At 56.7% G+C, this 22,627-nt stretch overlaps 3 protein-coding genes across 3 annotated transcripts; 1 reads left to right on the forward strand and 2 right to left on the reverse strand.

The window, feature by feature from the left end:
* Positions 1 to 3,852: 3,852 nt before the first annotated feature.
* Positions 3,853 to 9,480, reverse strand: LOC311162829 (uncharacterized protein C11orf52; the record flags this gene model as incomplete). The annotated part of the gene is given in 5 exon segments (XM_084221396.1): positions 3,853 to 4,634; positions 5,228 to 5,277; positions 5,926 to 5,966; positions 9,313 to 9,441; positions 9,443 to 9,480. Coding segments are annotated over 5 exon segments (510 nt in total). The 3' UTR covers positions 3,853 to 4,382.
* A 3,506-nt stretch (positions 9,481 to 12,986) lies between these two features.
* On the reverse strand, positions 12,987 to 15,092 carry HSPB2 (heat shock protein family B (small) member 2). The gene is made up of 2 exons (XM_084221556.1): positions 14,874 to 15,092; positions 12,987 to 13,878 (listed from the first exon to the last, which is right to left on the reverse strand). Exons 1-2 carry the CDS (start codon positions 14,965 to 14,967, stop codon positions 13,427 to 13,429), a joined length of 546 nt encoding a protein of 181 aa, XP_084077682.1. The 5' UTR covers positions 14,968 to 15,092; the 3' UTR covers positions 12,987 to 13,426.
* Positions 15,093 to 17,185: 2,093 nt separating this feature from the next.
* CRYAB (crystallin alpha B) lies at positions 17,186 to 21,187 on the forward strand (the record flags this gene model as incomplete). The annotated part of the gene is made up of 3 exons (XM_084221462.1): positions 17,186 to 17,383; positions 18,298 to 18,420; positions 20,984 to 21,187. The coding sequence occupies 3 exons, from the start codon at positions 17,186 to 17,188 to the stop codon at positions 21,185 to 21,187; spliced, it is 525 nt and encodes a 174-aa protein (XP_084077588.1).
* Positions 21,188 to 22,627: the final 1,440 nt, after the last annotated feature.

Raw genomic sequence — 22,627 nt, forward strand, 5'->3', positions numbered from 1 at the left:
TTTAAATTATTCATGTTTGCCCTCCCTGCTTTTCCTAATTCCGTGGGAGTGGAGATTTTTATGTTTTCATCGGTTCTAATGCCACATCTGTTAAGCAAAACAACAGATTACAGCGAGGCTTTGCACAAAGCCTCGTAAGCTGGAGCTGCTGGGGGGTTGGAGCCTTGATCCCGTTTACTTTTGAGCTTCAAAACGCCATTAAATAAATATTTAACCCCATTTTTTAATGCAATTGAGTAGCTTATGCCTGTGCAATTCCAATAAAATTTTGTGGGAAAACGAAGTGGTTCCCCCATGAGGCAAAAAATGACCTAATTTTGAAGGAAAAACCAACAAAACACACTCTGAGCTTCCAGTGTGGACTTTAAAATGCTCTTCTTGACTAATAATTTATTACATGTATTTATATTTACTGCATTATATATATTTACCCTGGTTTTATATATTTACACCTGGTTTTTACATTCATAGGGGATTTGTAATATGACCTAGAAGGATTTTGAGATTTTTGGGTCGATCAAGAAGAGCTGGGACTGGGATGCAGGGGCTCCCTTTCATCCCACCTCCCTCCTGCAGAGCTCCCTCCTGCCCCAACTCCAGCCCAGCAAAGGCAGAAATGTTCCAAATGTTCTCCTTCTCCCTGCCAGGCTCGGGTACAGCCCATCTCAGAGGTTTCCTCATCAAAGATTTGCTTCTGCAGGAGCTTTCTTATCTCTGCCAGGGAATAGAAACCAGGCTGGACATGCTGAGCCATTCTCCCGCCCATTGTGGGGACACAAATGGGGCTGGGGGCTAAAAATATCTTCTAAACATTAAAATCCACTTCTCCCTTTGTGTTTGGCTCCGAAGTTTCCAGCTGCTGGTGGCAGGGCTTGTGTTTTGCTGTCAGTTTTACACAAGAGTGCTGCTTTACTCTCAGTGCTGCTTTTGCAAGAAGCCTCTCACTAATGGGAAAGATGCTTCAGAATCCTCCCAAGGGAATCCTCTGCCCAGTGACTCCAACCCAGCAGGGCAGGGACACCCAAAGGATGCCCCAGCAGCTGCCCCTGGGGTGAGTGACCTCCCAGCCCAGCCCAGCCCAGCCCAGCCCAGCCCAGCCCAGCTCAGCCCAGCCCAGCCCAGCCCAGCCCAGCCCAGCTCAGCCCAGCCCAGGCCCGGTGGCACTCGGGCTGGTGGCATTGCCATCTCCTGGCCACTTCCAGCATGACCCCAGCCCTTGTCCTCGCACACTAAAATCGGGGCTGGGGGGGGGGGGATGAAAACAAAAGAGGAATTCCTGGGTCAGGAATGATGACAGTCTCATCCATCAGTTTTCTCTCTCTGTAGCATAATAGCAAAAATCATTTCCTGAGACTGGGGCTGACTTGTTCCTTACCTGGAGATGATCCAGCACAGTCCTACACAGTGCTGGTGCAGGACTGACCGACAGCCAGAGCCCCGACCAGGGGAAAGAAATTCCTGGGTCAGGAATTCACCCGTGGGGTTTGCGGGGCCGAGACTGCAGCAAGAACCCAAAGAGCTGCCCAAGGGCACGGCTGCACTCGTGTCACCACCCCCAAATCCTCCTGGAGCACCAAAAGGGACAGAAAGGACACCAAAAAGGCTGCTGGGAACTCACAGAGGGTGCAGGAGGCTGCGGGGGCTGACAGGGCCCCGAGCCCATCAGAGTCCCCATGCTGGATGTCACCTCAGCGCCAGGGGAGGGTCCCAGCACTCCTGAGCCTGAGGGGAAAAGCAAATCCATCAGGGATTTGGGATGGGGTGGGATGGGATGGGATGGGATGGGATGGGATGGGATGGGATGGGATGGGATGGGATGGGATGGGATGGGATGGGATGGGATGGATGGGTTGGGATGGGATGGGATGGGATGGGATGGGATGGGATGGGATGGGATGGGATGGGATGGGATGGGATGCGGTGGGATGGGATGGGATGGGATGGGGTGGGATGGGGTGGGATGGGATGGGATGGGATGGGATGGGATGGGATGGGATGGGATGGGATGGGATGGGATGGGATGGGGTGAGGTGCGGTGGGATGCGGTGGGTACCAGGACCCGCACTCCCGGCCCTACCTGCGCCCGGCGCGCGTCTCCGGTTGCCAGGGGAACGGGGGCGGGATGGGGCGGGATGGCGCTGGCTCCGCCCCGGGATCGAGGGGCCGGGATCGGGATCGGGATCAGGATCGGATCGGAGGCAGCTCGGGGGGGCCCTGCCCAGCCCCGCACCGCCGCCCCGGGAGCGGGACCCTGAGTGTTCCCCCAGCCCCGCAAAGCCTCGCCCAAAGTGCGGATTTCTCACTTAAAACTGAATATTGCGTCTTTAATGGCACATCAACGCTCGTTTGGCACGCACGGCAGCCGCGGGCAGTACAGATTTCAATATTCAGTGCGAAAACGAGTCCTTCAGGAAAATCTCTATTGCAGAACACGTGGCTTCCACAATTCCCCACGGAAATCCTGGGAAAAGTCACCGGAATGGGAGCTTGGAATTGTCCTTAGGATGAGCGTGGAATTGTCCTTAGGATGAGCTCGGAATTGTCCTTAGGATGAGCTCGGAATTGTCCTTAGGATGAGCTTGGAATTGTCCTTAGGATGAGCTGTACTTCCCGGAACAGCCCGAGGGTGGTGTGGGAGCTGGAGCTCCTCGGGGAATGGGTGATAAAGAACCATTCCAGGGGCTCGGGCACTCGTTAAAACACGTAGGAAAATGGGAAGATTGGTCCTCAAACACTCCCACCTTGGCAAACACAGCCCGGAGCAGCTTTATTTTTCACCACGAGCAGGAATTCCTTCGTGCTTTTCCCACCCAGCTGAGTTATAAAATGCAAAGTTCTGTGTGCTTATTAAAGGAACCATCTCTAAACGCTGCCAGTGGCTGGGGCTGCCCCAGGATCTGCTCTGCAGGCCCTGACTGAGGAGCAGAATGTGCCAGGCCCTGCTTTAGTGCCTGCAGATGGGGTCTGGGGAGCCCTGGTGCCCTGCCAGTGCTGCCCAGTTTGGACCATTGCCACACTGAATTATTGATGCTATTTCAAATCCACAGACAGAGGTGGAGCTGACAGCCCCACGTGGTGTGTGCTCTGTGTCACTGGGGTTTACAACCCGGGCTGACAGCACAAAATGAGGGAAAAGTGGAGGCAAAGTCCAAAGTCTTCTCTGAAGCTGCCCAGGGTTCATTCCCAGTAGCCCAGGCAGCTGCTGGACTCGGAGAACTGCCCTAAAAATAGGCACTGACCTGCAACTGCCAATTTCCCCTTGTTTCACTTCCAATCAGAGCCAGGAGCTCACCTCACTTGTTTGCACAGAGTGAGGATGCGCCTCTGAACATTCCATCAGAGACAGAAATCACTCTGTGCCCTCCTGATTCTGCATTTCTGGCTGCCAGCTGCTGTGCATGGCTGTACAACACTGATTTTGGGGCAAGGGGATGCACCCAGGGCCTGGCTGCAGCTCCAGGGGCAGCTGTTGGAAGGAGACAGAGCAGCAGATCCTGCTGAAGGTCTCTCCTCTCCTCACAGCACCACCCACCTGTCACTCTGTGTGCTCAGAGCTTTAACACTGACACAAAACCCACACCAGAACCTCCTTTGGTGCTGAATTCCTGAATTCCCAAGGGCAGCACCTTTAGTGCTGAATTCCCAAGGGCAGCACCAGAACCTCCTTTGGTGCTGAATTCCTGAATTCCCAAGGGCAGCACCAGAGCCTCCTTTAGTGCTGAATTCCCAAGGGCAGCACCAGAACCTCCTTTGGTGCTCAATTCCTGAATTCCCAAGGGCAGCACCAGAACCTCCTTTGATGCTGAATTCCTGAATCCCAAGGGCAGCACCAGAACCTCCCTTTGGTGCTGAATTCCTGAATCCCCAAGGGCAGCTCTCCCGGTGGCCGGGGCTGTGCCACCGCAGGGATTTTCTGCCCGCAGCCCTGAGCCTGCAGCAGCCCAGCAGCAGCTCTGTCACCTGGCAGGGCTGGCAGGAGCCGGGTGCCAGCTCCAGGGGCAGCTCTGCCGAGGGGAGGAGGCGTTTTTGGCCAGCAGGATCAGGTGGGAACCTCCCCAGTGAGAATGTCACATTCTTGCCCGCCTTGTCTTTGGGCAAGGCAGGGTGGCCGAGGCTCCAGCGCTGCCGCGGGGGCACCTCCAGCCCTTCACAGGGTTCCCCCCAGGAATTTGGGCTTTCACTCCCAGCAGCCCCCCTTGGTGGGGCTCTCACAGCCTCCTCCTCCTCCTCCCCTGCCCGCAGCCTCTCCTCCTCGCCCAGGTTGGTGCGGCAGAGGCGCTGACCCCTCTGCCACCTCTCAGCCGCATCCGCGAGGTTTCCTCGGCCCTGCAGCCGTGAGCTCCTTTCCCTGCTGAAGGAGGAGGACGAGGCCGTGGGCTCTCTCACACCAAGGTGCCGTTTTTGCTGTCGTACTTGAGCCTGGCCCGCGGGAAGTTGAGCGTGGCGTACTCGGTGGCGTTCTGCAGCTGCTGGCTCCTCACCTCGGCCGCCGAGCGCTGCCGCGCCCGGCAGAACACCTGGATGTCGGCGTAGTGGATGCTCTCCTCCTGCTGGACAGCCCCGGCCCTGCTCACCGCGGCGTAGACAGGGACATCTGGGACGTCCTCATACGTGGGGACTGCTGATGGGACAGCCTGGGCAGAGAAGGAGAAAACTGGATAAGTTTTCTTTGGTCTGAGAGGCTTTAGGGAGTTGAGGATAAACAAGGAGAGGTTATTGTCAGAAACAACCTGGAGGCTTCTGAGACAGGGTTGGAAACGGAAAAAGGTTTAATAAAAGGCAAAATAACAAAGCTCTTACAGAGAAAAACCAAACCAGGGGCAAGAGGTTCTTGCTCCTGCTCTAACACCCCACAAAAGGGATGATTTCCTTTGCTCTCCCTTTTCTAGTGAATTACCTAGGCTGGACCTCTTGGTCTCTGTCTGTTGGGCAGTGCTAGGTTTGAGGTGAAGTCCCAAAGGTCCTATGAGGTGTCTTTGTACTTAATTTGGGAGAGAAACTTCTGGGATTTCTGCCTTTTTAAGCAGACAAAGAATAATTTGGTCACTCCATCAACAGTTGCCACACTCCTACAGACAGGGGCAAAGCCTGGGCACTGTGCCCAGGTTAGAGGCCACCCAGCAGGAGAGGATTCTTGGCTCTGAATTCTGCCCCGTGTCCCCCCAGCTCAGGGCAGCTCTGTCTCCTCAACACACACTTGGGGAAAACCCTCTGGAAAGTTCTTTACCTTCCTGCCAGGCTGCTGCTGCTGCTGAGCCTCCTGCCTCACATTGGCTCCTGCAAAAGAAACACCAGGGGTCAGCTCAAACCAGTTTGTTGTTGTTGTTCCACCTGGGGATGCAGCAGTGCTGGGTGGGCTCTCCCTGCCGGGCACAAATCAGATTTCCACCTCATCTGACTCCCTCAGCCCTAATGCTGCCCAAAAGAAAGCCTGGGCTTGTTTCTTTGGGGAAAATGAGGGTTCCCAGGATGGCAGCACGCTGTGGAGCACAGAGTTCTTGGCAGAAGCCACAGACCCAGCACAGAGAGCTTCTTGTCAGGCCCGTGGAGGAGTCAGAGCCACTTTTAACTTTGTTATTTCCTCTGCTGCCTGGCAAACATGTTTAGCCCAGCACAGTCCAAAGGCCACAGGACACAGCTTGAGGAATGCCCTCGATGCTGGGAGTGCTGTCACACAGATGTTTGCAGCTCCTGCCCTGCTGGGAGCACTCAGGGGGGTTTGAGGAGGGACTGGGTTGTTCTCAAGGCGCTGCTGAAGTCCCTTCCCTCCCCACACCCCGTGGCACATCACCCTCCTTGCTGTAAGATTTAAGGAAATTCTGCCTCCACCTTCTCCTGAGGAAGGTTAAGGGCAGAAGGAGTGTGGGAGGGGATGTCACCTCCCCAGGGGCTCTGTCACTTCACAGCACCGTCACACATCCTTACCTTGCTTTTCTTTCTTCCTTTTGAAAGGTGAAGGACACTTCCTGAAATCAGAGAGACACATCAGCCCTGGGAATCCCAAACCTCTGCCCCCCAAAGCAGCCCAGACCCCACCTGGGGTGCCAGGGAGTGGGACAGACCCGAGGAGAGCCAGCCAGGAGCCCCAGTGAGCCCTGCAGGGGAGGTGTCCAAAGGGGATGTGTGTCCAAAGGGGAGGTGTCCAAGGGGGATCTGTGTCCCCCTCCTGGGGCCCACCACACCCCCCAGCCACCCCAGCTCTGCCCCTGCCCCAGCAGCATCCCCAGGAACGGCAGCTCCTCTCCCTGGAGCTTTGCATTTCTCCATGTTTCTCCATTTCTGATCTCAGCTCCAAGGCACAGGATGCAGGGCACGAGCCCAGCTGGCACCAGCCCCTCCTTTTGGGGGGCACCAGCCCCTCCTTTTGGGGGGCACCAACCCCTCCTTTTGGGGGGCACCAACCCTTCCTTTTGGGGGACACCAACCCCTCCTTTTGGGGACACCAGCCCCTCCTTTTGGGGTCAGCTGCTCTGCCAGCCCCTGTCCCTGTGCTGGCCCAGCAGCAGCTGTCTGAGTGCAGCTCTCAGACACTCCTCCTGTTCTCAGGGCTCCACTTAGAGCAGAACCAAACCAAACAAGCTCTGCCCTCGCCAGGAGCCAAAGCCTCCTGCCAGCTGTACCTGTGTGAGCAGAGAGGGACAGGCCAGGCACAGGTGTGCTCCAGGAGAGGACAGGAGCCAAATCCATGCCAGCTGTGACAGCAGAGCCTGGAGCTGAGCTCCTGCAGGCTGGGCCTGGCAGAGGGGACTGCTGTCCCCCTCTGGGACAGATGCACCAAGGAGATGGCAGCTCAGAGGGCTGGGGAGCAGCTGCAGCCCTGGTGTGGCCCCTCCTGAGGGGCTCCCAGGGGGCTGTGGCAGTGCCCTGGATGGGGCTGCAGGCAAGGAAAGCTGTGAATGCCACAGCTGAGCAGTGCCCCGGGCAGGGCTGTGCCTGTGCCAGCTCTGCCAGGCAGCACAGGCTGTGCAGCTGTGCCCTGGCACTGCAGAGGGAAAACAAACCCTGGGAATGCAGGCAGGGAGCTCGGGAATGGCCAGGAATGATTAACCAGGACTGGGCAGGCACCGGCAGCTTTGGGCAAGGCAGGGCGGCCGAGGCTCCAGCGCTGCCACGGGGGCACCTCCAGCCCTTCACAGGCAAAATCTGGGGGGTTCCCCCAGGAATCTGGGCTTTAACTCACAGCAGAACCCCTTGGTGGGGCTCTCACAGCCTCCTCCTCCTCCCCTGCCTGCAGTGTCTCCTCCTCGCCCAGGTTTGTGTGGCAGAGAACTTCCCTTCCTGCCAGCACCCAGACAAAGGTGATTTCACCAAACCAGCTCCTTTTGGGGCATTTCCCTTCCTGCCAGCACCCAGACAAAGGTGATTTCACCAAACCAGCTCCTTTTGGGGCATTTCCCTTCCTGCCAGCCCCCAAACCCAGAGGATTTCAGCAGAGCAGCCCCTCGGGGTCCCTGCCCTCCCCGGGGCAGGCAGGCTCTGGGCTGGCATTCCAGGCTGTTCCCTCGGTGGAGGAGCACTGCAGGCAGTGTGTGGGCTGCAGCTATTCCTGTCTGCAGGATAATCACAGCCAGGCATCTCCCCAGGAATGGGGACACGTGTGGCACTGGAAATGGGAGCAGGGAAACCTCTCCCCTGCTCTCCCGAGCGGGTCAGGCTGCTGAACTCCCAGCCTGAGAGAATCCTCCAGGGCAGCACCCACAGCCCTGCCCTGCCCTGCACTGCCCTCTCCCCGTGCCAGGGCCAGGCTGAGCCCTGCCCCACACCATCCTGGGGCCTGGATTTGCCCTGTCTGTGCCACCTTAGTGCCACTTTCATGGGCAGAGCCTGGGCCTGCCCTGCACGGGGCAGAGGAGCCCGGACCCGAGGGCACAATTCCTTCATCAATGACTCCCCAGACAGAATCAATTTGCTGTGACAGCTTTTCTTTACAGACTGTGCCCCAGGCGTGCCCTAATCGAGCCCTTGCCTGCTGGTGCCCTGGGTGCCTCATTTACCCTCTGCCACGGGGCAGAGGAAATGAAAAATGGGAGTTTTGGTGGGTGGCCACCTTTCCACCTCCCACCTTCAACTCCTGTTCTGAAATCCCAAACTCCTCAAGGCTCAGGGCTTGGAAGAACCTCTCTGTCCTACCAGCTCCTGAGCATTCCTCCACTAGGTGATGCTGTGCCTCTTGGAATTATTAAAAACTGGAAGAATTTCTCTCACTTTGAACAAACGCCCTTGGAGCTTCGTCTGAAATTCATGGCTCTTCCCCTGGCAGAGCTGAAAATATTCCCACTTGGCATGGCGTGCTGCCCTTTCTCTGTGAGCAGGAGGAGCAGGGCACAGCAGGAGCCAGGAGGGATTAAAGTGCCACCCTCCCTCCCAGGAAGAAAGAGCCACAGCATCCCAGAAACGTGCCCAGGATTCCCTGAGCAGAAATACAAAGCACTGGATGCTCTTCCCAGGCAGGTGGTGGAATCACCATCTCTGGAGGTGTTTAAAAAGCCTGGACATGGCACTGGGTGCCACGGTCTGGTTGAGGTGTGAGGGAATGGGCTCGATGATCTTAGAGGTCTCTTCCAACCTCATCATTCTGTGATTCTGTGAAATAAACCCCAGACAGACAGACAGACAGATGGGGGCAGGGAGAGGGGCTGGGATGGCTGAGGGCAGGACGGGGTGGCTGAGCCCGCCTTTGTCCCAGGGACCCCTCAAAGGGACACCTTGTGGCAGCTCTGGCACGAGCACAGCGATTTGAGGACAGCGATCTGGGATTGCCCAGCTCCTTCCCAGCCCCGAGCTGCCACTCCTGTCTGGGCTGAGATGTGACAAATCCCCCCTTGTCCCCGAGCCCTGGGCACATGCACAGCCCTGCCACCGTGCCCACCTGTCCGTGCCGGGCAGGAACGGGGCACAGAGCCCTGGGCAGCCCAGAACGGGGGCACAGAGCCCTGCCCAGCCCAGAACGGGGGCTCAGAGTCCTGGGCACCCAGCACAGGGCACATAGCCCTGGGCAGCCCAGAACGGGGCACAGAGCCCTGGGCAGCCCAGAACGGGGCACAGAGCCCTGCCCAGCCCAGAACGGGGGCACAGAGCCCTGCCCAGCCCAGAACGGGGGCACAGAGCCCTGGGCAGCCCAGAACGGGGCACAGAGCCCTGGGCACCCAGCACATTGCTCAGAGCTCCCTGCCCAGCCCAGAACGGGGGCACAGAGCCCTGGACACCCAGGGAACAGAGCCCTGCCCAGCCCAGCACATTGCTCAGAGCTCCCGGACGCTGCCGGTGCCCGGTGCCCGGTGCCGGTGCCCGCGGTGCCCGCCCCGCACTCACCAGCGCCGGCCGCAGCCGCACAGGTTGCCCATGGCGCTCCGTCCTTCCCCGCCGAGCCCGAGCGCTCCCGGAGCAGGCTGAGCTCGTATTTCCTGGTTCCTGCTCGGCCCCTGGCTCTCAGGGAGTGTCCCCAGTGTCGGGTTTCGGAGCGCTGGCCCCGTGTGCCATCTACCGGAGCTGTGCCCCGCTCCCGGCGGGACCGGGAGCGCCGGCCGCGTCCCCGGGCTGAGCCGGCCCTGCGGCTCACACTCGGCTTTGTCCCTCCCCGGGATGAGCCACTAGACTCAGCCAAGCCCTCAACTGCCCGTTTAATAAGTTTATTTATTTATTTATTTATTTAATAAGTTTATTCCGGTCCTCATTTGGTTTGCCATCCAACCTGCCGTGGTTCCAGGCTCGGGTAGCGCTGTTCTCCCAGGGTTATCAGGATCCCTGTGGGAGCTGAGACCCTTGTTGGAGATTTTGGAAATAGTTCCATCGTTAACAGTCAACTCTGACTGTTTCAGGGCAGTTTTGCGGTCTCAGCCACGCGAGGATGACGCTGCGCTGCATCTCCTCTCCTCTGAAGGTCGCTGTTTTTGCCGTCCCTCCGCTGTCCCTCTGAGCCCACAGAAGGGGACGGAGGAGGGACTTCAGACAAAAGGAGAAGCCCCAGGGTGGGAGCTCGGTGCTGCTCCTGCCGCCCGTCCTCGCACCCCGAGGAAAACTGTGCCGTGTGTGGCATCACCTGGGAACCAGCGGATTTCCTGGAGCTCTCTCTCAGTGAGGTCTGCTGTGCTGCCCCACGGCCTCAGGGACAGTGGAAATCCACTTTATTTCAAGCTACCTGGATAAAAGAGTTCAGTCCCGTGCCTCTGAGAGTGGCAGGGTCCAGGAGAGCCCCCACAGCCTTAAGGAGCGGCAGAGCAGCTCTCAGGCTCAGCCCCAGAGGGTCAGACAGGAACATTTCACCTGCATTTCACCTCTGTGCCCTGGCTGAGAGCCCCTCAGAGTGGCCAGCCTGAGTGACCAGAGCCCTGGTCACTGCTGCACCTGAGGACTGGGAAATTCCTGGGACCTTGTCTGAGGCAGGTCTGAGAGAACAGACCCTCCTGGAAAATATCATTTTAATGTCATTTTTGAGCAGTAACTCTGCCCCACAGCTCTGCCCCAGCGATCAGCCCCAGTTCTGTGCAGGTCTGATCCCTCTAGGGGTGTCCAACACCGGGGTGAGCATTAATTCCCCTTTCTGTGCCAGGAGCTGGCCCTGCTCCCTGCTCCAGGTGTAGCCACGCTCTCAGGCAGGCTCACAGCCCAGTTACCCCTGCCCGAGGGCACAGCAAAGCCAGGAGTGGCAGAAGGAGAAGGATTCTGCTTTGGAAGGGTCACAGCTGGCTCTGGGTGAGCAGCACTGTCACCTGCCTTGCTCTGACACTGCTCCTCAGCTTGGGGCTGGAGAAACGCCGCAGAATTCAGGATTGGGTCTGGGCAGAGAGCTGGGATCCAGGGCTGGCCCCGCGTTCTGCAGAGCCCAGGTGTTCCCAGGAGCCGGTCCCTGCCTGGGAAGCGCAGACTCTGTGTCTCTGGCTTGCCACAGACATTGTTGTTTTAATGAGCCAGCGTCTGTTGTGATTCCTGGGATAACTCGGCCTTTGTTTCTTTGTGGGGAAGGAGCAAAAAAAACCGGCTGGGAGCCTGTTCCCATCAGCGACTCTCACAAACACTGGAGCTGCCGCTTTGAGCTCCACCAGAGAAACAGAAAAGCATCACAAACACTGGCGGGGCCGGCAGCTCTTGGCTGCCACCCCGCATTCCCTGCCCGGCGGTGTCTGCGGGGACAGCGGGGACAGCCCCGGGCACTGCCAGCCCCTGTCCCGCGCGGTGACACGGCTGTGACACCGGCACGAGCGCCCCGCGGGCAGAATGAGCAGGGGACAGTAGAAGCGGGGCCGGGAGGAGCTGGGGAGGGCCCGGAGTTGGGTGGGCACTGCCAATTCTGGGCATTTTTATGGCACTGCCAATTCTGGGCATTTTTACGGCAGGAGCGCCCGGGTCCCGCAGGCACCGGGACGGGCGTGGTGCAGCTCACAGAGCTGGCGCTGTCAGAAATGCAGGAGAGAGAGCTCTGGGCTGCTCCGGGCGCTCCTTTTGTCTCAGAATCCTCTCCCAGGGCTGCCCCAGCGCTGCTTCCAGGGCAGGCACAGACGGCACCCGACGGTCCAGGCTGTGCCAGGCGTGCCAGGCTGGGTGTGTGCCCTCCCTGCCCATCACCTGCCGGCCGTCCCCCGTCCTCAGCCGGGGAAGGAGCTCATCCCCATCACAGGAAGCCTGCAGGGAGCAGAGGGACCAGCAGCACTTCTTGCCAGAGCAGGGACAAAGAGAAACCCTTTAGAGCTGCTGCCACAGTGTGGCTGTGGGTCTGGGGAAGCCTTTTGGGAGGGGGAGTGAGGAAATGATGGCCAGGCCTGAGCCCACACACACCCCCGGGGCTCTGCCCCCACCACAGGGCTCAGGAGCTCAGCCCTCCTGAGATCTGGGCTCTGCCTGGGCAGGATTCAAAGCCCCTAGCCCAGAATTCTGCCTGCAATTATTATTAACCACTTAGACAATGCCTGTTGGAAAGGTGATGGTTTATTTTGAGTTTATCTGGTTCTGCTGCAGGGGTCAGGGCACGGAGGGCACCTGCTCTGCCCTGGGCTCAGTGCCCTCGCTGTGCCCCCTGAGCCTGGCAGGCAGGGCTGCTCCTCATCTGACTGATGCAGAACAGAGCTGAAAATAGCTGGGCATGCCCTGCTCTGGATCCCACTGGGCCTGACAGGGGACAAACTCAGCCTGATCTCCGTGCTGCAGCCCCAAGGGATGTGCTGGGCAGGGCCTGAGGGGGCATTCCTGCCCCTGGCATTCCTGCCCCAGGAATTCCTGCCCCTGGCATTCCTGCCCCGGGCATTGCTGGCCCCGGGTGGGGTGGGCAGAGCTGCAGGGAGAGGGGGAAGTCACATCCCCCAGGATTTTGGAGCTTCCCCTCCTCTCTGTTGGGAGAGCTGCACCCAGGCACGCCAGGCACCCCCAAATTTAGGCACTGACACAGCATTTTGTGTGCCTGGCTTGGCCCTGATGACACAAGGGTGGCAACTGTCACCTGCTGAGCCCTGGGGCCGCCGGGGCAGCAGCTGCCAGCAGCAGCACACACGATCCCTGTCCCCATCACGGGGACATTGCTCACAGTGCCTGCAGACGGGGCCACAGGCAGCCCCTCCCTGCCTTCCCAGACAGGGCTGGGGCACCAGCGGGGCAGCTGGGCTCTGAGCAGAGCCTCTCCCTTCAGTGTTTTGGGTTCAGTGCCCCACAAAGGGCTGGGTGTGGAGGATGTCCCATAACGAAAGGGCTGAGCAGGCACAGGCTGTGCTGGGTGTTCATTTGTGCCCCATTCACTGGGCTCATTCCAGCTGCAGCTCTGGAGGTGCTCAGGGACCTCCCAAGGGCTTATCCCTCCTCACCTTTTTGTCCTTGAGGTCAAACCCCACTCTGGGCTCCCCAAAGCAGCAGCTGGGCCAGCGGAGTGAGGCACAGAGGTGGCCCCAGTCCCTCCATGTCCCCACTGGTGCCACTTGCACAGGTGAGCCCAGCCCCAGCTGGGCACTGCCCACCCTTCCTGCTGCACAGGGGCAACACCAATCCAAAGCAAACAAGAGAAGAGCAGAGGCAGATTTATTCCTCCCTCCTCCTGATTGCTGCAGGCACTTTTACAGACCAACACCCACCTTGCACAGCCAGGAATCTCAGCCCCCAGCTCAGAAGCCAGGCACTGGGATCCCCTTTGCTCTCTTCCCAGTGCCCTTCTGGGCTAGAGCTCAGTCCACTGAGACACAGCCTCACAGTGAAGGGTAGGAGTGACCCTGGGGTGAGAGCAGAGCTCCCTGCATGCTCACCTGACCCAGGAGAAAATTGCATTACAGTCACTCACACTCACTCTTCAGCCCCACTCTTTTTCCCAGTCCCGAGTCCCTTTTGTTCCCAGCCATCAGCAGAAGCGTGGCTGCCTCGGGGCCCTGCTGAACGCTGATGGTGACAAACAGGGCTCTGGCACTGCGGATTCCCCATCCCTGTCCCCCCCACCTTCCCACATCTGCGGCCTTTAGGACTTTTCCTTCTCTTTTCCTTCCTCAGCCTGTTCCTCCTTCCCCACGGGCTGCTCCTGCCGGGTTATCTCCACCTCGTTCACCCTGGCCTTCACCTCCTTGCCCGTGCGGGGAGCCACGATGCTCAGGATGCCATCGTGGGACAGGGTGGCCCTGACCAGCAGCGGGTCCACGTCCAGGGGCAGGATGTAGGTCCTGGTGAACTCCCTGGAGACGAAGCCGTGGCGGTCAGCCTTCTGCGGGTGCTGCCCCGCCACCTCCAGCAGGTTGTCCACGGTGCGGACGCTGAGCTCGTCGGGCAGGAACTGGCAGACGTCCAGGAACACCTGGAACTTGTGCTGGTTCAGGCAGATCTCCGAGGTGCCCCTCTCCAGCTGCTTGTTGATGCGGGGCCGGATGTAGTAGCCGTGGTACAGGGCAGGGGCTAAAATCTCCGACGGGGACACACCTGCAGGGGAGAGCCCGTGAGGAGTGCGGGGCTGCAACAGCAGGCAGGAGCAGTTTGGGACCTGGGGAACACCTTGGCTCTGCCACATCCCCGCAGCAGGGGTGGAGTCTGCTGCAGTTCCCACCTTTGTGCCCCTAAAACCCACCCAGAGCCACGTCCCTGCCAGCTGCTGCGTGCCACCGGGCTGCCCGGAGCTGCCAGCCAGCCCGGGGCTGGCATCCAGCTTCACATGTTGGCTGCACGGGGAGGGCCCGGTGCGTGCCCTGGGAGCTCTGCAGAGCAGAGCCCGCAGCCAGGGATGGGCACGGAAACTGCTGATGGCGAAGAACTAAAGGCCTTTTGTGTGCCATTGTCCACAGGGCTTTCCTTGGAGCTTTTTGCCTTTTCACGCTGTTGTGCTGGTGCTGAATGGTTCTGCTGCTGCCCACATTCCTTCCCCCTGGCCAGCCACTGCCCAGCTTTGTGCTGAACACCCCAGCTCAGCTTTTCTCCACATCCCCCCCGGCTGGAAAAGCTTCCCCCCCTCCGCTGAGCGCTTCTGCTCCATGTTTGCACAGCATGTGCATGAATGCCAGAGCATGGCTGGCATCAGGGAGGGAGGGACGGGCAGCAGCGGGCATGGATGGGGAAGTGGACATGAAGAGAGAGACCCTGGCTATTCCCTGGCTACTCCCTGGTTTTTTTCCCCTGTTTTTTCCCTGGCTATTCCCTGGTTATTCCCTGGTCATTCCCTGGTTATTCCCTGGTTTTTTCCCCCTGTTTTTTCCCTGGCTACTCCCTGGTTATTCCCTGGTTTTTCCCTGCTTATTCCCTGTTTTTTTCCCTGGCTATTCCCTGGCTGTCCCCGCCTGATTTGATCCAGATCCCTCCACTCAAAATTCCTCAGCTCCAGCTTCCCCCTCTGAGCTCAAGCTCCCCAGAGGGAATTCCACCAGCCCTGCAGCAGCAGAGGGGAGAAAGGTGCAAAGTGGGGGGGATCCCACTCCCTTCCCTACCTTCTCCAAAGTTTTGGTCGTAGATCTTGCTGGGGTTGGCAAACTCGTACTCAGAGCTCATGGGGTAGGCGTGGGGCACGGTGCGGGCAGCCATGGCGTGTCCAGGAGAGACACCTTCCTTCTTCCCTTCCTTCTTCCCTTCCTTCTTCCCTTCCTTCTTCCCTTCCTTCTTCCCTTCCTTCTTCCCTTCCTTCTTCCCTTCCTGCCTTCCCAGCCCTCGCTGCCTCTCCGAGTGAGGGCTGCAGGCTGCAAGGCTCCAGCTGGGTGGATTCCAAAGGGAGGAGTGAGTGATAAAAAAGATGGACCAAAATAGCCCCACACAGGCCTCAGGACGCCAGGCCAGGGCAGCTTCTCGCTGCATTCCAGCAGGGAGGGCAGGGGACACCTCGGGGACCCTCTGAGGGTCCCTCCTGGAGCGGGGGGTGGATGGGCAGCCCAGCCCAGCCCGGACTCAGGGGCTGAGGGGAGCAGACCGACCCCAGGCTCTGCTGCTCCAAAGCAAGGGCCAGTGAGAGGCTCGTTGGAGCAGCTCAGGGAGTCCCTGGCACTGGGACTGGTGGCCCTGAGCCCCCGTGGGTGGCTGAGACACACGGAGTGGTTTGTAAGGTCAGGGAGCTGCCAGCCCTGTGCTGCTCTCCAAAAGGCTTCATCAGGACCAAAAGGAATCTGCTTATCTCTGGCAGCCACATGGTTGGATGGCACTCATTGGGAGAGTGATGGGGTTTGTTAGTGCCAGCCACAACTGCAGAGCAGGAGGAATGAGTTCTTCATCTTCTGGAATGAGTTCTTCATCTTCTGGAGGTCCTCCTTGCTTCTCAGGGATGAGGCTTTGAGGGAGTGGGGAGCCACAAACGTGGGCTGAAGGCAGCAACTCTTTCCCAGAGCTGGATGAGATTGTTCAGCTCGTGCAGTGAAGCCGCTGCCCTCTGTGAGTTTGGGGCTCAAACCCCTCCTGCTCCCTGTGTGAGGAGCCTGACTGTCCCAGGAGCTGAGCTCAGGTCTCCTGTTCCTTTAGTGGGGAAGGGCTGCAGGAGCCCAGGTCCCACTGCTGTCACCTCCCATCCTGAACCCTGCTGGCTGCCCAGGCTCTTCCCTCGGCCGGGGTTTGGCACAAGGCCATGGAGAAATGCTGGTGCCAGCCCTCACCAGTTAACCCAGGCTCTGAGCCTGGCCTAAATCCAGCTTTACTGAGCAGGGCTGGTGGGCTGCTGGTGCTGCAGCAGGGGAGGAGTGCCCAGCTGAGCTCTGCACACCCTGAAACCAGAGATTTCCTTGAGCCCTGCAGTGTGGGAGAGCAGGTGCAGTGCTGCTGATGTAATGGGGACTTGGGGAGGGTATTTATGGCCTGGGTGCTGCACAGAGCAAATCCCGCTCCCTATTCTTGCAGGCAAGCCGAGAGGAAGAGGCTTAGAGCCTTTGGCAAAGGGCTGGCAGGGCTGGCAGCGCCTCTGAGCCAGAAATTGTGTTTAAATTGTGAGCTCTCACAGGCAGAGAAGCTCTTGCTCTTCAACAGCAGCTAGGCTGAACCCATTCCTGTGATTTGGGTTCACGGGCAAGGCAGGAATTAAAGTAAATGCAGGAATTGTTGGGGGGAGAGCTGCAGGAGAGCAGGTGAGTGCAGGGGCAGAGGTGTTCTGCACCCCTGGAGGCTGTGACCATGCCCAGGTTCTCTCTGGGGTCACAGCATGGGGCTCCTCCCTCCAGAAAAATGTGCCCTGCAGTGGGAAAAGGACCAAGCGAAAGACAAGAGGTGCTGGTGGAGAGATCCATCCTTTATTCACACCCCCCATGAGGGCAGCAGGGCTGCAGTGCCAGGATCCCAGCCAAGCCCTCCTGGCACCTGACTTTGGGGCTCCCTTTGCTGCCGGGACAGGCGCAGCCCTGCTGGGGGATGCTCAGCTCCTGGGAACAAGGGCCCCTTGTCCCTCTCCTCCCATCCCAAGATAGGAGCTGCATTGATCCCGCTGGCATCCAGGGCAGCTGGACCACGGGCCAAGCCTGCCCAGCACTGAGGATAAACAGCACGTGGGCAGCGGGGCGGGCACCGGCCACTCCGGCTTCTTGCTGCCCCATTGGGCTCCTCTTCCTCCTCTCCCCTTCCCCCTCCTCCTCAGCAGCGTGCTCAAATCCCTCAGACAGCGACTGGGCACCGCCGAAGGGCCCAGCCCAGGAGTGGGACAATAAAATCCCTGACACCACTGTTCAAGAGGCCTCGGGGGGGTGGAAGGCCAGGCCAGCTGCACGGCTATAAAGCTGTCCCCGCTCCCAGCACTGCAGCACAGTTGTTTGCCAGGCTCCTCCAGCGCTCTCCAATGGATATCACCATCCACAACCCCCTGATCCGCAGACCTTTCTTCTCTTGGTTGGCACCCAGCCGTATCTTTGACCAGATTTTCGGGGAGCACCTGCCCGAGTCGGAGCTGCTCCCTGTTTCCCCCAGCTTCAGCCCCTTCCTGATGAGATCCCCCATCCTTCGGATGCCCAGTTGGCTAGAGACAGGACTCTCAGAGGTAATCTTTGCTTCTTGGGGCTCTTTGTGGCTGCTGGGGGCACAGCCTGCTGGCTCTGGAGGCCCAGGAGAGCTGGGAGTGTGGAAGATGCTCCTAAAGGGTTTATTTTTAGGAGAAAGGCTGGGGGGAAAAGGTGCTGTGTTTGCTCCTCTGCATCATTTGGGATGGAGCAAGTCTGGCCATAGTGATGGGGACAGAGCTCAGTGTGCGTGGCAGGTCACCCTAGGAGCAGGCAGAGGAAAGGAGGAAGCCTAATTTCCCTAATTTCCCTAATTTCCCTAATTTCTCTAATTTCCCTAATTTCCCAGTCTGCTGCACCAAGCTTTCAATCCCACTCCCACGTGAGAAGCAAAGAGCCCAGGGGCAGTGGGGTCCTCATGCCAAGCAGTGCAGGAGCCCAAGGCTGCTGAGGGAGAAGGGGCCCGTGTTAAACAATCCCTGCCCTGAAAAACAGAGTTTTAATAAGATCCAGGACCCAGAGGATCACGCAGCAGACGCCTCCTCCCTCCAGGGGCTGAGCCAAGAGGCTTTTGCCTGTCCTGCAAGTCAACTCTCTTATTTACAAGGAGCTTGAGGAGCTATTCCAAGCAGAAGGAGTGAAAGTATTATTTTAATCCCTGCATAATGTCCCTCTTGATTTAGTGACCTAGGTCTGGCTGCCCGGTGAAGCAGCCATAATAAAGAGTTCAGCTTTAAATCAAGAGTCAGTTTTAAGCAATTCAGGTGGGGAATCTCAGGTCCTGCAGTGATGGGCATTAGCACAAGGCCAGCAAGGCACAGAGCCGCTCAGATCAGGCCCCAAAATAAAGGTCAGTGTGTGTGTAGAGACCAGCTTGAGTCTTGGCCTGCTGCATTGCTTTTTAAGCTGAAACCCTCACCTGCTCTTTTCCAAAATCACCTCCTGGTCTTTGCAGATGCGACTGGATAAGGACAAATTTTATGTGAACCTGGATGTGAAGCATTTCTCCCCTGAGGAGCTGAAGGTGAAGGTGCTCGGGGACATGATCGAGATCCACGGGAAGCACGAGGAGCGCCAGGTACCCCCTGCTTTCATTCACCTCTGAGTGAACTCCCTCACCCCTGGGGACTGCAAAACAATCCCCTGCTCATCTCAAATATTTCTCATTATTTTTTTATCAAGATGCTCCATGCAATCCCCCCCAGCTGATCCCAGACAGGGCAGCAAGAGGGTGGAGGTTTATTGCTGATGTTGCATGGACTGTGAACTGAACTGGAAAATCATCTCTGAAATGGGCATTTTTGGGCTTCTCCTCTTTCTGGGAAGAGGCCAGGAATGCAGGGAGGAGTCCAATGAGCTAAAAATTAACTGTAACAATCAAGCCACTTAAAAAATCAGTGCATTGCCCTGTGTGTTACCTTTCCTAGAGCCAGCTATCAGTTTCTAATCCTTAAAAGTTCTGTTCTGCTGTCCTTCATCCCTCTCCCTGCTGGCTCTGGAGACCCGTGTGAATACTGGGCAGGCAGGAAGGCAAAGCCATGCCCAGAGCTGGATGTAACAGCATTTTCCAGTCCCAAAGCAGCTGTGTCCCTGGCATTGTCACCCCACAGCGTGTCACCAGGAGATGCAGTGCTCCTGTAGCACTGGGGGCCTGGAGTCCTGACACCATCTCTGGAATCCTTTTTGGCTGGGAGATAACCAAGCAGTGGGGTCAGGCACTGAGGGTGTCTGGGGACAGTGTGGCTGGGGTGGCACCTGGGGAACGGCACACAGGCTGGCACGGGGTGGGCACAAAGCCTCCCCCGGTAAACCAAGGAGGGGAAAATGATGAGGACTTCACCTCATCAGGAGGCTAATAAATCACTTTATTATACTATATTATCCTATGTTATATTGCACTGTGTTACATTGCATCTAAACTGAATCTGCCCAGCACTCAACTCTGCACACACTGCCCAGAATCTCGTGACTGTCCCGACAGTCCTGACACACACACACACACACCTGGCCCCAAGGAACCAAAACACCATCACTGTGGGTAAACAATCTCCACATTGCATTCTGCTCTGGCACAAACACAGGCACAGCAAATGGTAAGAGCTGTGTTTCCTTTCTCTGAGGTTCAGAGAATGGGAAACCCAGGAATATTCTCGGGAAGAATTGTGCCTTGCTTTGCTCTGGGAAGGGAAATGTGGCTGCACACCTGCAGGCAGCTGCAGCCCAGGCACTGCCCCACTCCAGCTCTTCAAAGAGGGCAGCTCATCCCCAAACCCTTGTAACTCCCTGGAAAGCTTTCCTTGGAGAGCCCCAGCTCCCTGTGGGCAAAGACCTCGTGGTTAAGGCGGCACCGGGCGAATACCCCTTAATTAAAAGGCTGGGTGGTAACGACCTTCTCCTCCCCTTAGTGCAGGACTGTAAGGGCTGAAGTGAGAGATGTGGGACTCCAGGCTGCTCTTCAAAATGCAGTTTAATCACAAAATGCAGTTTATTCCATCCAGGATGTCACAGCAGTCCAGGGCCGTGGGTGACAGAGCTGTGCCACAGCTGTCAGCTCCAGCTGCAGGCAGGCCTGGAGACCCTGAGTTTAGGTACAAGTGCATGATAGAGCTTTCTTCTGGTTACAAATGCATTTTATGCTTTTGTTTAGGTTACAGTGCATTCTATACTTTTCTTTGCTGAGCATCTTCATACAGCAGAACCAATCTATACCTTAACTTTTACTTACAGCCTCTCATAACTGCCATCATTACCATATTCATGTTCCTGCTCTCCAATCACTCACAGTCAGTACATCACAGTTTCAGCCAGAAGTTGTTTTTCAGTTTTCTTACAGTGGAAAATTCTGAGACCTTTTTTCTCCTTGCTACTTTTCTCCTTTGCTGACTTGTTTGCCTGTGCTCTCTTCCTGCTTGGTAAAAACATCTTCTTGTTTGGGGTGGGTTTATCCTTTGCTCTAAGCCATAAAACCCCTTCTAACTAACACAGCCTTTGCCTCCTTGCTTAGGAAAATTAATCCACAAACATCAGAGGTTGATGTCCAAAAAGGAGACAGAGGAGTCCTTTTACTCTATTCCAATAAAGGGAGAGGCCATGGGACATTCTCTTGAGATCTCTCAACTTTTTGGAGGACGCAGCTTCCTTTTTATCCCAATTTCTTGTCTGCATTTCCCTTCTCTCTTTGCCCATTGGCTGAGGTACTTGAGGGGTTCAGACTCTCCAATATGCCTGATATTAAAGATTTCTCTCTAATGCATAACTCTCTCTTTTAATTTTTAATTCTTATGGAATTTAGGGAGCTTTCTTCTCCATGGTTTCTTTCCTCTTTCAATGTTTAATTTCATTTCTCAGCAAACCTACAGTTTATTTGTAAGAGCAAATATCTTTTTCCATTCATCAATCTGTGGAATCATTTCCATTGCTTCTTTTCTCCCCCAGTGCTGGTTTTATCTACCAGCAGCCCCACAGCTTGTTTGGAAAGACAAATCTGCTGTTCCTCTCACCAGGCTGGACTGGCTCAGCAATTCTCTTCTTCTTGCTTCCACCTCTATTCCTTCCTCAGATTCTCCATTCAAAAATCTTCCTGCCAAGCACACAGGTATCCCTGAGACTCTCTTGTCAAACTTTCATCCTTCCCAACACAGGACGAGCACGGCTTCATCGCCCGGGAGTTCAGCAGGAAGTACCGCATCCCGGACGATGTGGACCCGCTGACCATCACCTCCTCGCTGTCCCTGGACGGGGTGCTGACCGTCAGCGCTCCCCGCAGGCAGAGCGACGTCCCCGAGCGCAGCATCCCCATCACCCGCGAGGACAAACCCGCCATCGCAGGCGCCCAGAGGAAGTGAGCGCTGCTCTGCTGTCCCCAAAGCCACCCCTGGAGGGCCATTCCAGAGCTCTTCCCTCCGCCAGGTGCCGGCTGTGCTGAACGGCTGCTCGTGTTATTTATGCTGAGTAAGTTTACTAACGAATAAAACCATGGAGAAGCAGTTTGGATTGGTTTGTTTTGGGGTTGGGCGGAGAAAGGTGGGTAAAAGGTGCAGGGCAACATCAATTTGTGGGTGGCAGGCTGTGGTGGTGCTCACTGGGGTCCCAGGATGAGGGAAGGGATGAGAATCCTGACTCCAGGTTTCAGAAGGCTGATTGATTCTTTTATGACATATATTATATTAGAGGAAAGTTATATATAAAAACTATACTGAAAGAATAGAAGGAAGGATTTCATCAGAAGGCTGGCAAGGAAGGGAATGGAATGATAATAAAATCTTGTGACTGACCAGAGAGTCCGAGACAGCCGGACTGGGATTGGCCATTAATTAAAAACAACCACGTGAGACCAATCCCAGATCCACCTGTTGCATCCCACAGCAGCAGACAATCACTGTTTACATTTCATTTCTGAGGCCTCTCAGCTTCTCAGGAGAAAAATCCTGGCAAAAGGATTTTTCATAAACATGTCTGTGACAGCAGGCGTGCCCAGGACAGCTTCTCCGGGTGCTCAGAAGCACTTTGCTCATCACACCTTGAGTTCTCTCTCCCTTCAACGCTGCCAGAGGATTTCACAGTGTTTCACAAGCAATAGGAGAGTTTCTCCCGTGGAGATTAAACTGGTAAAACAGCTCCATGCCAACTGAAACCCGTCTGAAGTGTGGGGATTTGATAACAGCTGGCTGCAAGACAGCTGTATCTCAAATCTCTCCAATGATTCATGTAATGGAGAAACATCCAGGGGCTGCAGCCAGCTCAGAGCAGCTCCAGGTGAAAACTGCAGGGCTTCAGTAGACACACATCCACCCAAAGAGAAGGAAAACATCTTGCTCTGGTGATGCAAATCACATCCCTTTGAAACTCTGCTGTCAGTGCCCTGAGCAGGATCTGATGTCTACAGCAATAATCTGATTTATGCCAGCATTGCTGAGTGATACAAACCACTACAAAAGTCCTTTTCAGGCATCTTCATCTGCCTAGCACTTCTCTTCAAAGAGGTAGAAAGGGATGTCTGGATGACTGGAACTGAATTTCTGAAATTCATCTTCAAAAAGGACAGATCTGTCGCACAGATCATCAGACTCAGTCATGACCTGACCCATTTTCTGTGTTCCTTACACCTGCTGAGACAAAAGTTCTGTTAGCAGGGATCACAGCACCCCTCAGCTGAGCAGGGAGGACATCCTTCTGTAGCTGCAGGTGAGAAAAAGAAAATGAGCACCCTGTGATGCAGGGTCGCTGTCAAACACCCCAAATCCCCCCTCATTTCCAAGGTCTGCTGATTCCTATTAGCTGGTTTT

The sequence above is a fragment of the Fringilla coelebs genome (assembly GCF_963513975.1).
Source record: "Fringilla coelebs genome assembly, chromosome: 25".
Classification (NCBI taxonomy): domain Eukaryota; kingdom Metazoa; phylum Chordata; class Aves; order Passeriformes; family Fringillidae; genus Fringilla; species Fringilla coelebs.